Here is a 12,986-nt window from a genome sequence, read left to right as displayed (position 1 = left end):
AAAATGAGGGAAGCTATGGGGTGGGGCATAAGTGGTATAAGAGAACTCTATATTTTCCTGCTTATTTTGTTGTAAACTTAAAGCTGTTCTAAAAGTGAAACAACTAAATATGTCAATGCACACATAAAATGCTATGATTCATCTAGGGATGCTGTCTCTGTGAGATTTCTCTTCTGTTATAAATGATTACATTACAGATGTGGAATAATGAAACCATACTAGTTGACATAGCCATCAGCTCAACTAGATAACTTTTTTTTTGTGGCAAGAATATTTGGAATTTACTCCTTTTTCACTTTTTAAAAAGATTTCATTTTTTTCTTACATTTTGTTTACATGTAGTTCTCTGCAGAGGCCAGAAAAGAGTATCAGATCTAGAGACAGAGTTACAACCAGTTGTGTTATCTGATGTGGGTGCTGGGAACCAAACTTGGGTCCTCTGCAAGAGCAGTACAGGATCTTAACCATAGAGATATATCTCCAGCCCAGAAATTTACTTTTAAGCAATTTAAAAATAAACAACACTATATTATTAACTATTCCACGTCCTGAAAAGCTCTTTGAAAAACCTTTCTCTTGTCTGAGATTTTGTGTACTTAAATTTTTTTATTACATTTATTTTTTTGTGTGTGTGTCTGCATGCATGTACATGGATGTGTGGATGTCAGAGGACAACTTACGGGAGTCAGTTCTCTCCTTCCACCATGTGGGTCCCAGATATCAAACTCAGGTTAGACTTGACAGCAAGTGCCTTTGCCTGCTGAGCCATCTTGCAAATCCAGGTTTGTATACTTTCACAATTATCTCCCCTAGCCCTACCCTCAGCCTCAGTAACCACCTTTCTACATTGTTTTCTATTAATTCAATTGTTTTAGAGTCCAAATATAAGTAAGAACATGTGGGATTTGACTTTCTGTGCCTAACTTATTTCACTTAGCTGAAATAAGTAGAATGTCCTTCAGTTCTACCTATGTTGCCACAAATGAGAAGATTTCCTTCTTTTTTAAGGCAGACGTCTTTTTCTATCTATTCATTTGCTGATGCAACATAGGTGATTCTATAACTTGACTATTGTGCACAGTGCTGTGTAAATATGGGACATCAGACTTTCCCCTTAATTCTGTTAAAACTGGTCTAAAAAATTAAGAATGTAAATTAATAAATAGATGGCTGTGGATGGCAGAGTGAGGGTGCTATCTCTCGACCAGGGTTTCTTAGGCTGCTTGGTCGGGGCAGGCAGCCTGGAAGGGGGGTTTTAAGTCTTCTACACATTTTCTTTGTGTAGGAGCCTTGAATGTTTAGTGCGCAGGGCTTGTGCCAGAAAGCATACCTGTTTATGTTTTCAAAGTTCTCTTTCATCTCAGCACAGCGGACATCCATCTCATTGGAGAGCTAGAAATGAGGGCAGCATTAACAACATGGGATCCAAGACCTCAGCCTGCTCTGATCTGCATCTTCTTCCAAGCCCCTCCATTCAGAGGAGACACCCCTCCTGCACCCCTCCTGGGTGTGCTCTGCAGTGCAAAGGGCACATACTCAGTGAGGGGTGAAACTGCTCCTGCCTTGCTCTTTCTCTGCCCAACCAGTCCATCATGTTGCTTCAGAAGAACCATCTCTTTGACTTTCTTCTTTTTTTTCTTTTGAGTTTGCCACTGCGTCTGTCATTTCATTGTAAGAATGTGGCCCTTTGGCGGCTGGAAAAATGACTCAGCAGTTAAGAGTGGTTAAGACCTAGGTTCAGGGCTGGGTGTGGTGGCTCATGCCTTTAATCCCAGCACTTGGGAGGCAGAGGCAGAGGGATCTCTGTGAGTTGAAGGCCAGCCTGGTCTACATAGTGAGTTCTAACTCCAGTGCTAGGGGTTCTGATGCCCTCCTCTGGTCTACATGAGCATTTCATGTATGTGATACACTCACATGCAGACAAAATACTCATAAAATACTAAAATGATTATTACAATTTTTAGAAAAGATTGTGGTCTTTGGATTATTTCATACAATTCACTGAGCAAAGGATTTGTCTGGAAGAGTAAAACACAACTAACACCGAAAATGCCTTCAAGGAACTTAAAGTCCAGTGTGGGCCGCTTCTCACTGTGGCTGAACTCTATCTAGTAGACAGGGCTGGACACTTTCAAGTGACCTTCCATTCTAACATCAGATGCTCTGGACAGTGTCTCAGGAGGAATGAATATTTCAGTCAGTTGGGGCCAACAGTCAGTTAAGGCAAGAGCTAAGGGCTTGTCCTGTCCCCATCTGACTACTGAGGAGGAACAGGGACTACCTGGCACAGTCAAGGAATCAGCCCCAACCATTGTCTGGTACCTTGCCAGCCTGCATGCCTTCCTTCCCAAGTACACAATGGAAGTATTTTCAAAATCACAGTCTAGGGCCATTCCACAAAGACAGGCTCAAAAGTTGCCTTCCACAAGGCCTGTGATGGCAGGTCAGAATGTGAATTTTCTCAAAGCCCCACCATTAATGAGTTGAGTATGCAAATGATGTAATTTCTTCAAGTCTCAATTTTCCGTGGTAAAAGGAGACATAAACCTGCCAGGGTTTTTATAGGAATAAGATAATGAATGAGGGGATGAGGAAGTCTCTGCTGGGCTGGGCGTAGTGGCGCACACCTTTAATCCCAGTCCTTGCAGGGCAGAGGCAGGTGTTTCTCTTTGAGATAGGGGCCAGTTGTACAGCCAGAAAGTACAATGTCACTTCTACAGCCAGAAAGTACATTAGTACCTTAGTTCTCTAAGTTATGGATGAGAGTGGAATCGGAGAACTTCTGCTCTGTGCACAGTTCTATTCTCAGAGTCCTGAGCCTGGACAGCATGGCTAACAAGAGTAAAATGCCTGGCATTTTTCCTAGCACATAGATGACCTGAAAATATTAGTCTGGAAGATGTTAGCTAAAACAAGTATCACTCACCAATTTCTGGGCAGACTGGTGGTCTCTGTTCATTTGTTCTATTATTGATGTCAGCTCCGAGATCTGCTCTTCAAGGTCAGAAATGATATCAGTCCTGTGGGACAAGCAATTCTGTCATCTGCAGAGCTTGCTGTTCCATGCCAGCCAACCTTCCCCCCACCCCTGGTCTGCCCAGCTCCAGTCTGCTCTGCACCTGCTCCACTACTGTGGGGTGGGGATGGAGGGGTGAATGGGGGGGGTCTTGGATAAGATATTTCACAGTAGGGTGGTCGAACCTCGGATATGGCCCTTAGGGTGTGCTAATGGAAGTGATTAGGGTGGTGTGGTATCCTACTGAGTAGAAGAGAAATGGGAATATGTTGGACATTCGTCAGAGTTTGGTTTGTTAGTGATAGTTGAAATGCAAGAGGAAGCTCAGGGGATTAGGAAATGGGGAATGGGGAGACACTGATGCTGACAGCGAATCACAGACAAGGAAAGGGTCACAGAGGGGACCAAGAGGAGGCTTAAATGATTGACTTTCAGTGGAGTGTGGAGGCACATGCCTATGATCCTAGCACTTGTGAACAGAAGGATCATGAGTTTGGGTCCACCCTGGGTTACACAACAAGATATAGTCTCAAAAAAAACAAACAAGGGCTGGAGAGATGGCTCAGTGGTTAAGAACACTGTCTGCTCTTGCAGAAAACCCAGATTCAAATCCCAGCACCTACATAGCCATTAATAACTATTGGTAACTCCAGTTCCAGGGGATCTGACGCCCTCTTCTGTCCTCTGCAGGCATTGCACAATATGGGTGCACTTACATACATGCAGGCATAACACTCATAAAAATAAAAAAATAAAAATAAATAGTAAAAAAACAACAACAAAGTGGTTTCCAGAGTATATAATGGCTTTCTGAGTTTCTTGGTATGGGGTTGCCATGATCTCTGTGGATTATTCAGCCAGAGCAACAGGGTGGAAAGTGACACTATGTGCAGTGGAGCTGTGAGGAAGTCTTCAAGAGGCTTTGTCTCCTTGCCTGTCTGGGCATAGAGAGGGTGTTAGGTGAGAAAGCAAGAGAGAGGATGCAAGGGAAGAGGGAGCCAGGAGATGAAGGGGTTGGAAATAGAAAATCCTTGTCTTTTAAACACAGTCCTCACTATGAGCAACAATCACAGCTTTGCCAGGAAACAAACTAAGTCTAAGTGTTTCATCATACCGCAAATGGTGATCGCTTCTTTATGAGGCCAAGCTGTGAATACTACCTTGACTATCATATATGACCATTCTCTCCAGAGGGTAGTGAGTGAGCAGGGAAGAGAAAGCAGAGGCTGAATATCCCATGGGACAACAGCGCCATGGCTCCGGCTTCTCTGGGCTGCCTGAGATCAGCAACTCCATAGCTTCCACAGCATGACCTCATCCCCACTCTAAGTCCCTTCCCAAAGGTAATTATTGCTAACGATTTAGGTGCATCCTTTCTATGCATCAATAGATGGGTGATTGTGTTATGTACATTTATGTGTGGTATATACGTGTGTGTGTGTGTGTGTGTGTGTGAAGTATACACATGTGGGTATATGCATGTGGAAGTCAGAGGCCAATGTTAAGTGTCTCCCTCTATTATCCACCTCCACTTATTTTTTGGGACAGGGTCTCTCATTGAATCTGGAATTTACAAATTCAACTAGTGTAGCTGGCCAGGGAGCTCCAATGATCATTCTGTCTTTCCTCCCCGGTGACAGGGTTACAGGTACATGCCACCATGGCAAGCTTCTTACAGAGGATCTGAACTGAGGTTTTCATGCTTACATAGCAAGCACTTTACTAAGCTATCTTCTCAAATCCCTTGGAATAACAGTTCTCTTAACAGACCAAAGCTGGAAGGAGGAGACACTGGGAGAGCCATCCAGTAGTGCAGGTGAGGGTGAACATTGAACTGGAGGACAGTGAGAGAGGCAGGGCTTCAATGAAGAGAGGTTGGCTGTGCACAATGGGGCAGATGAGCCAGAACTGACCACACAGCATCTCCCAGAGTCATGAGTTGATGCCAATTTTTGAGTATTTATAATGAAAAAAAAAAAAAGCATGATCCAGCCCTTCCAGAAACCCTGCTCGACTCCTATTTTCTACACTTTAAACCTATCCTGTTTTATGAATATTTCATGCATCCCTCACCACCAGGAGCAATTTTCTACTTAGTGTGTTATACAGGCCCTCATCCTTGTAGCAGTTGCAGAGCAGGGACCTGTGGCCTGGGTATGGATGTCAGGAGCTTACCCTTGAGGCTGAGCTGAGCTAGACCAGCTGGGCAAAGGCAGCTCTGAGAATCTAGTGCTGGTTCAAAGATATTACCTGGAAAACATGACTTTGTTCAAGATGTCAGATTCCAACTGCTTTTTCCTATTGAACATCTCGTCTCCCAAGGTGACTGAAATCTGCTCCTGATTTTGAATGAGTTGATAGCCAGGTGACATGTTGATTACTTCCTGGGCCCCAAGGTAGAAGATAAAGAAACACTGCAGGCCTGGAGTGCTGAGGTCCCCCCAGGTCCTCTATGGTGGCCTTACTCATCTCTTGTACACTGAACCACTGCGTCAAGATTCTAGGGTCCCTTCTGTGTCTTTCTCCAGTCACCATCCTCATGTCTCTGAGATTCAATCCCAGCACTCACCCGGCACCTGTATGTCTCTAGAGAATCCTTAAGATCAACAGTGCCTAACTGTCCATTGATGCCACACTGTTCCCAGCCCTCTGCATCTTTCCCACCCTCCATTGTGGACTGAGCAAGGAGGTGGCTGGGAAAATATGAGAATTGCTCAGCTTTTGGAATTAACAGGTCTAAGTTGAAATCTTTGCCTCTGGAGCTAACAGCTCTGTGACTCAATTTTCTCATCAGAAAAATGAAGATAATTCTTCAAAGTGAGGAAAACCCCCAAACATATGGAAACGACCAGCAAGGATGTAAATAAATGCTGAAAGTTTACCCTCCTGGTTTCACTAGAGCCCTGGCAAGGCCACTGGTTGACGTAGATACAATCATAGCTTCTAGAACTGCACAAGACACCCTGAAGTTCTGCAGGTTACTGGGCCCTCTGTGCTCCTACAGCATCTTCACCTCTCCTCCCACTTTGCCCCATCCTGTCTCAGCTCGTGGTCACTACATCTTGTGCTTGTCCTCTTATGACATGCTCCCAGCTGGCCTCTCTGCCTTCACTGTCTCTCCCAATGTTCACTTTCTTCTCTACCTACACAGTGATTATTTTTCTCTGCTTATGTCCTTCCTGACCATTAATGACCTTTAAAGCTCTGTGTGACCCTTGTTTAGAGAAAAAAGAAACATAGGTAAAAGGACACAATATCAAAAAACTACCTGCAATGTCCTACCAGAAGGGGCATTTTCTAAACTGCAAATATAACCTGGTTTTGTGCCTGTCTGACATGCAGGAATGTGGCTCATGCCCTGAGACCAGTGCCAAGAGCCTTCTGGGGTTTGTCTCCATCACCTTATCAGACCCCTCTTGCCCTTGCCTGCTTCAGGTAACCTGACAGTGCCTGCCCCAGGTTTTGTGACTTTCCAGTACAGCAGAGGCCTTCCTGCATTGTGGCATGAGCTATACCCTGACTTGTTGCCATCTGGTTTCTTCCAGGGACCTTCACAAGGCAGTGAGAGTAGCTGGGGTTCTTTGTGGTTTGGCTACCTAACAGCCACATACAATGTGTACCACTAATGGCACCGGGATTCCTCCAGGATCTCTATTAAGACTTGGCATGATTACTGGATGCATGCCTTTAATCCCAGCACTTGAGAGGCAGAGGCAGACAGATGTCTGAGTTTGAGCCCAGGCTGGTCTACATAGAGAATTCCAAGTCAGCCAGGGCTACACAGTAATACTCTTTCTTTAAAAAATGATTTGGCAGGGTGAGCGTGTAAAATCCCATACTTGCACATAGTATATGCTAAATGAATGTTCTCCCCTGCCCATTCCCTAGTTTTACTCACATGAAGTAATTTACTACCTTCCTCTTGATTTCTTAAATGGACTTTCTCTCTGCAAGACAAAGATGTGCTCAGAAAGCAACCAGAGCACTGGGAAGACCAAAGCTCAGGGGCTGCTGCACCCTGATGCTACCATCTCTGACCTCTATTCTCCTAGTGCCAGTAACTCAATCTTTTGAGGGATCCTTCTGGGTAGCTGGTGAACCCCCTATGTAGGGCCTCCATGAGGAATGAAGCCCAAAATGTGTTTCATGGGTTAAAAGCAAGGTGTGGGCAAGACTGAGCTCTCAGGACAAATTGTTTCTTTGCCTTTGTTGGCGTCTAGATGCTTCCCATGTCCCTAGTGGTCATTTTGCTTCATGTTCAAAGCAGTCATGATAAGAAGTTATATTCTCATAACTAAACTATATTCTTATATAATGTCCTTGTGGGCTTAGGCCATTTGAAGTTTCCTCTTGTTTCACTTACTAGGTGGGTATCTTGACATGTCACTGTGATGTTTTTACTACTCAGTGATGTTTAATTGCTCTGTGATGTTTTCATTACCCTGAAATGTTTTATTACTCTGTAGTATACTGAAGCTCTGTGCTGCTTCCCACTCACCATGTCTAACTGCTGATAAAGATGTGAAACGAAGAAAATGGAAAGTTCACCAAATGGTTTAATGAAGCACCTGGTCTAAATAGTCCAGGAAAGGTGTAGATCAAACATGACAGATACCCAAACTTCTATTGGTAGTATCTGTTTTTGCAAACTGCAATGACTGTTTGACAGATTCCTAGCCCAATTAGCCTGGCTTAGTTATAGATCAAAAGGCCACAGATGTCCCAACCATTGTCTGGGATATCTCCTTTGCAAGCTATGATGTGATGTGAAAAGATCTATATAACCTCTGTGGTGGTTTGAATGAAAATGTCCCCCACAGGCTTCAAGTATTTGGACATTCTGTCCCCAGTTGGTGATGCTGTTTTGGGATGTTTTAGGAGGTATGGCCTTGCTGGGGCAGTATGGGAAGTACGTCACTAGGGTGGGTTTGAGAATTCTTAAGTCTTGTCAGATGCCCAGTCTCAGTGAATTCCCAGGGGGTTTGGTTTGGGGGAAATCAATGGATTCTGGAAATTCTCTGACATTCCTAGCAGCAAGTCAGTTCAAGACAGGAAGAACCCTGAAGGGGCATTTATTTCAAAAATTTAATCTGCTTCTGCGCCTTGCGCGCGCGCGCGTGTATATGTGTGTGTGGGTGTGTGTGTGTGGGCGTGCGTGTGTGTGTGTGTGTGTGTGTGTGTGAGAGAGAGAGAGAGAGAGAGAGAGAGAGGGAGAAAGAGAGAGAAGAGAGAGAGACCATTTCATTCATTGCTTCATGGAGCTAAAAAACACTTACTTTGGGGAAACAGTAGGCTTTGTTGGTTGGGTCAGGAGGTGGTTCTGGTCTTTTAAAGCTGCTGCAGGAAGAGTCAGCCTGAAAGCAAAAAACAAATAAGCAAAAAGAGAACACCAGCGACTAAAACACCTGCATCACTTCCCAATAAGGGCATCCCTGCAGTGACCCCAAATTGGAATATATGGTATGACCACCAGGATTGTGAAGATCTGAGGTCTTGAAGACCTTAGGTCCAAGGTCCTGGCACTTGTCCATTATCTCCAAGAATTCCCAGGTGGTAGTATGGGCCCCAAAGCCATTATCCCTGGGAAGGGACAGGTGCGATCAAAGTTTTCTGCTAGGTAGCTGCATTTCCCATCCTGCACTTCAAGGCTGAGATGCTTATTGAAATGGCCAGGTCAGGAAGGACTGAAAGGTCAAGTATGCCACTAAGCAACCTGGCAGGGAAGGTGGAAAGCAGGGCCTTCTGGCCCACTGAGAATTTGCTGCTCGCATCCTATTTAGGGACTCTCCTAAAACAAAGAAGAGTACAAAGGAAAGCTGTACCCCCTGTACCTAGCTCAACCCTGATAATTCTTACTTAGACTTCCCTGTAGAGGTTTTTGGGAGCTGGTGAGGGGTCTTGATCAGCTTCCGTGGACCCAAGTTCCAGGGGTCCCAGCAGGTACAGTAGATGAGAGGGTTGGGGTACATGGTCAGGGTCAGAAGCGGTCTTACTTGTTAAGTCAGGAGGCTCTTGCTAGAATTAGAAAACAACAATAAGAGTTGAATCACTCTGAATCAAAGTGAAAGTAGAGACAAGTTGGAAGGACTGAATGAAGGCCAAAGAACAATGTGGAAGCTGAGCTGGAGTAGGCTCCCACTACAGAATGATGCTTCAGTTTTCTATTTGCCCTGAAAACCGTTAAACATTTTCCATCGTTCTTACTGTGCCCCCAAGTGTACAGTTAGTGTTAAACTAATTGTAATGTTTAATTGTATCCAAGTATACAATTAGTGTTCAACTATTGCTGCCCAGGTTTACAGATGAGGACACTCAGAGGTGTCACACTGCAGAGTTGGGAACACACATCTGGGTTCCTAAGCCCCGGCTCTTGTATTGGTTCACATTAACTTTCCCTGGTTAAAGAGAAATCCTCACAGCAGATCCTGCACAGAACTTCCTGGAAAATGAGCTCCATTTCTCCAACTACAGTACAAATGAGTCCCTTGTTTCTCATTCCAGGCCACCCATTTGAATTACACAGGGGAACTCTTCTTCCTGCTCCATAAAACTAACCCCCCATCATGAGGGACTGTATGAAAGATAGCTGTCAAGTATGCCGAAGGCTTGGCCAGGGTTGTCTGCTCTTTTCCACAGCCCCACGAGAATGGGAGTGCCAAAAAAAAAAAGTTTTAATTCAGAAGGACAAGAGAAAGAGAGCAGAGAGTGTTAAACAGAGGGTGAGCATGTACTCGGCACCATAACAGGACCTTGATTGCAGCACGCTGTGAGTTGTGTGTCCATAAAGTGTGTCTAAATAAGGAGCCCATCCCCATATCATAGGTCCCAAAAGCCTTGAGACTTAGAGTTGGTAGGCATTCTGATGACACTGACGGGCAGGTGACAGACATGGCAGAGCACGCAGTAGGACAAATAGTGTCCTTGTCACTTCACCCCGACATGTCTCTATGCCCATCCTCAGAGCCTATGATATACCGCCTCACAGAGAAAGAGAAACTTTGTAGCTGTGACTAAGTTAACAGTCTTGAGATAGATGAACTCCGGATTTTCGAAATCAGAGAAGATGGAAGAGATAGAGGAAAGGGCCACATGTGACACGCTAGAGGAATTTGGGCCTCTGCAGAAGCTGGAAAAGGCACAAAAACAAATTTTCTACCTATGTTTCCAGAAGGACAGTAGCTCTGTCAACACCATGACTTCATCTCGGTGAGACCCTGTTTTAGACTTTGACCTTCAGAACTGTAAGGTAATTAATTAGCTTAGTTATCTAAGTCAGTCCATCTGTGGTGAATTGTTACAGAGAAATGGACTCTGAACATGTGCAAGAGATAGACGAGAGACAGAGAAATTTAAAAGAAATTTAAAAGTTGTGATGTGTAATTACTTCAGGATAAAAATTATTCAAGAAGGCAAACAATTAGGGCAAAGTACACACACACACACACGCACGCACACACATGCACACAATCAATGTAGACAAATTTGATTGAACAAAGAAGTTGTAGTTCCATTAGAAAAAAAAAGTAGAGGGAGGGTGTGTAAGAGCTAACTGCTTTACTATAGTACAAAGTCAATGGAAAAATCTAGAATTGAAAAATTAGCAAACTGGTTTGGCAGTTCAGCTCAGTGGTAGGGCATTGCAAAACACAAGTGAAGCCCAGCACTAAAAAGCAAAACAAACCACCAAGCTCACCACCGCCGCCACCAAAAACACTAGAAATATTACAGAGTAAAGGCAAATTATTTAAAAGTATAAGCTTACATTCTAAAAGAAATAGCTAAAGGAGTTGGAAATAGCTGCCTCTCAGGAGCATTCCAAGGACTATAACCCACAGGTACAGAGTGAGAGAGAGAAACTGTTTCCTAATGAGTTCCTTAACGTCAGTCAGCTCATTAACAATATTGGATTTTAAAATGATAGTCATGAATTATTTCATAAAAATAAAAATACCAAAAAATGTTGTGAGAACCAATAGCCCAACAGACGTAATGAAAGTTTTTAAATCAATGGCTGGTTTCAATATCACATTCAAGAGTCAGACGAAAAATGAAGTAATGAACATGTTTCTGCAACATGACTGAAGTTTGAGAATCCAGGGATGTGTTCTGGACTTGGAGAGCTAAAGGGAACCAGCTGAAAATTAAATCTGAAGACATTAAGAACCAAAGGAATGAGGAGACCACGCTCCCTCCTGTAAATGCTGCTCACACCATGAGCACTGGCTAGATGCTGATGTATACTAGGGACTTGAGCCTTATCCTCAGAGAGCAGAGAGCTGAACAAGGTGTGAGGTAGGAGACCTGGTCTTGGAAGAATGTAGGCTGCACCAGTGGAGGTGGAGGTGGAGGTGGTGGGCTATGTGGATTAGGACCTGGGCTAGAAGGATGACCAGGAGAGTGTGTAAACAGCCAAGGCCACAGCAGGTGATAGAGTCACTGGATACAACTGTCCATGGTATGATGTGCTCAGGGACCCTATCAGGAAATAGCATGTGTCAGGAGAGCCAGGGAAACAGATGGTGTTGGCAGCTTAGGTGAGAGGCCATAGGTCTCATGTGAGAATTTAGAAGGCTGCAGCAGTAGGTAGAAGGGTTTGCTTCCCCTTAGCCACTGTGAGAAAAAGCACTGACTCCACACAAGGAGATTTAGCAAGAAATAAGGAGCCAGGGCAGGCCAGCTCCTAGCAACACCCTCCACAGTTCATGTCTTGCCTGCCCAACTGGACAGGATGGCTCTTGAAGGCCAGAGGACGCCATGGCCTTCTCTGTCCCCTCTACTGAGCCCAGCATTGCAATCTGTCCCCAGGAGGTATTTGCTGAATATGTGTTATCTGCCTAGTAACCTGAGTGAAAGGAAACCTAGAAAAAAGCTCAACAAGTCTCCAGTGGATGAACTTGCACCAAGATACCTGGATAGAAATGCTTGACCAGATAGAACTTAACATATGAGAGAATACCTGAAATCTGGTGGGAGGGGTATGAGGGGTGGGGAGGGAGGGAGTGTCTAAATTTGATTAAGATGTATTACATGAAATGCACAAAACTCAATAAAAATATTAAAAATGAAAAAGAACTGTATTAAAAGTGAAAACTAGCTTAGAATGTCAGGATTATGATCCCTGCCCCACAACATCTTTGACTAACGTTTTTCTTGGGCTTTTAAATGGACCTGACTTTGCATAGTCACTTCTCCACTTCGATGTGGGGCTTCAAGGAATCTGCTTTTCTGAGCCTGTTTCCTCACCTGCAAAGGGGGGATCATGGGCGTTCATGTTAGGTTGCATTGTTGTGCAAACTAAATGATACCATGCCAAGAAAGCTTAGGGTACACTGCCATGCACATAGTAGGTTCTCGAAAATTCACATCTGGGGCTAAGAATATTATGAACTGCAGTGGGATTTTACATGCAGAAACTTTTCTTGCTACCTTTTTTTAAGGAGATAGGTTCATTTGCATGTGTATATACATTACATTGAAAATGGCTTATTACAATGAAAGTCACAACAGAAAAGCCCAAAATAATAAAAAATATCCCAAATACTAATACCTAGAAATGGTCATGAAAATATTTTGGTGAACACCTTCCAAAGTTTTCTGTACTTTAAAGAAACAGATTTATATAATTTTCCATACACAGGAACAAACTATATTTACATCCTGAATGTATTTTGTAGACAATGCCATGAGTTTCTTTTGTGTAGATGACTGTGGATACATGTCATCATGTTTTAAACCTAAGGACTTAAAATCCAGAAATGTAAAATGTACCAAAAGTAGAGAAAGAGCATAATGAACTCACTTATTCCATAGTATCAACAATTAGCAACGTGGTTAACCTTAGTCATCTATACCATCGCCACTCCACCTCAGTCCTTTAACATCAAGAGAGAGAGAGAGAGAGAGAGAGAGAGAGAGAGAGAGAGAGAGAGAGAGCTTTAACGTTTTCACGAACGAGATCCTGCTTTACACA

The 12,986-nt window shown here is 43.8% G+C and overlaps 1 protein-coding gene across 2 annotated transcripts in view; it reads right to left on the bottom strand.

The window, feature by feature from the left end:
* Positions 1-12,986, bottom strand: part of Flacc1 (flagellum associated containing coiled-coil domains 1) — a 45,422-nt gene that overhangs the window by 29,567 nt on the left and 2,869 nt on the right. The window contains exons 2-7 of one of the 2 annotated variants that reach the window (XM_008838791.3): positions 8,873-9,031; positions 8,293-8,370; positions 6,915-6,963; positions 5,267-5,400; positions 2,927-3,020; positions 1,331-1,392 (exon numbers count right to left, since the gene is read on the bottom strand). In XM_008838791.3, coding sequence (XP_008837013.1) covers positions 1,331-1,392; positions 2,927-3,020; positions 5,267-5,400; positions 6,915-6,963; positions 8,293-8,370; positions 8,873-8,985 — 530 coding nt within the window. In that variant the 5' untranslated portion in view covers positions 8,986-9,031. The remainder of the gene's footprint in view (positions 1-1,330; positions 1,393-2,926; positions 3,021-5,266; positions 5,401-6,914; positions 6,964-8,292; positions 8,371-8,872; positions 9,032-12,986) is intronic. The other variant, XM_029566272.1, reaches the window with a different exon arrangement.

Source organism: Nannospalax galili, unplaced genomic scaffold (genome assembly GCF_000622305.1).
Source record: "Nannospalax galili isolate Female #2095 unplaced genomic scaffold, S.galili_v1.0 scaffold1199, whole genome shotgun sequence".
NCBI classification, from domain to species: domain Eukaryota; kingdom Metazoa; phylum Chordata; class Mammalia; order Rodentia; family Spalacidae; genus Nannospalax; species Nannospalax galili.
Note: the sequence above shows the minus strand (reverse complement) of the source record. Positions and strands in the feature narration are given on the sequence as shown.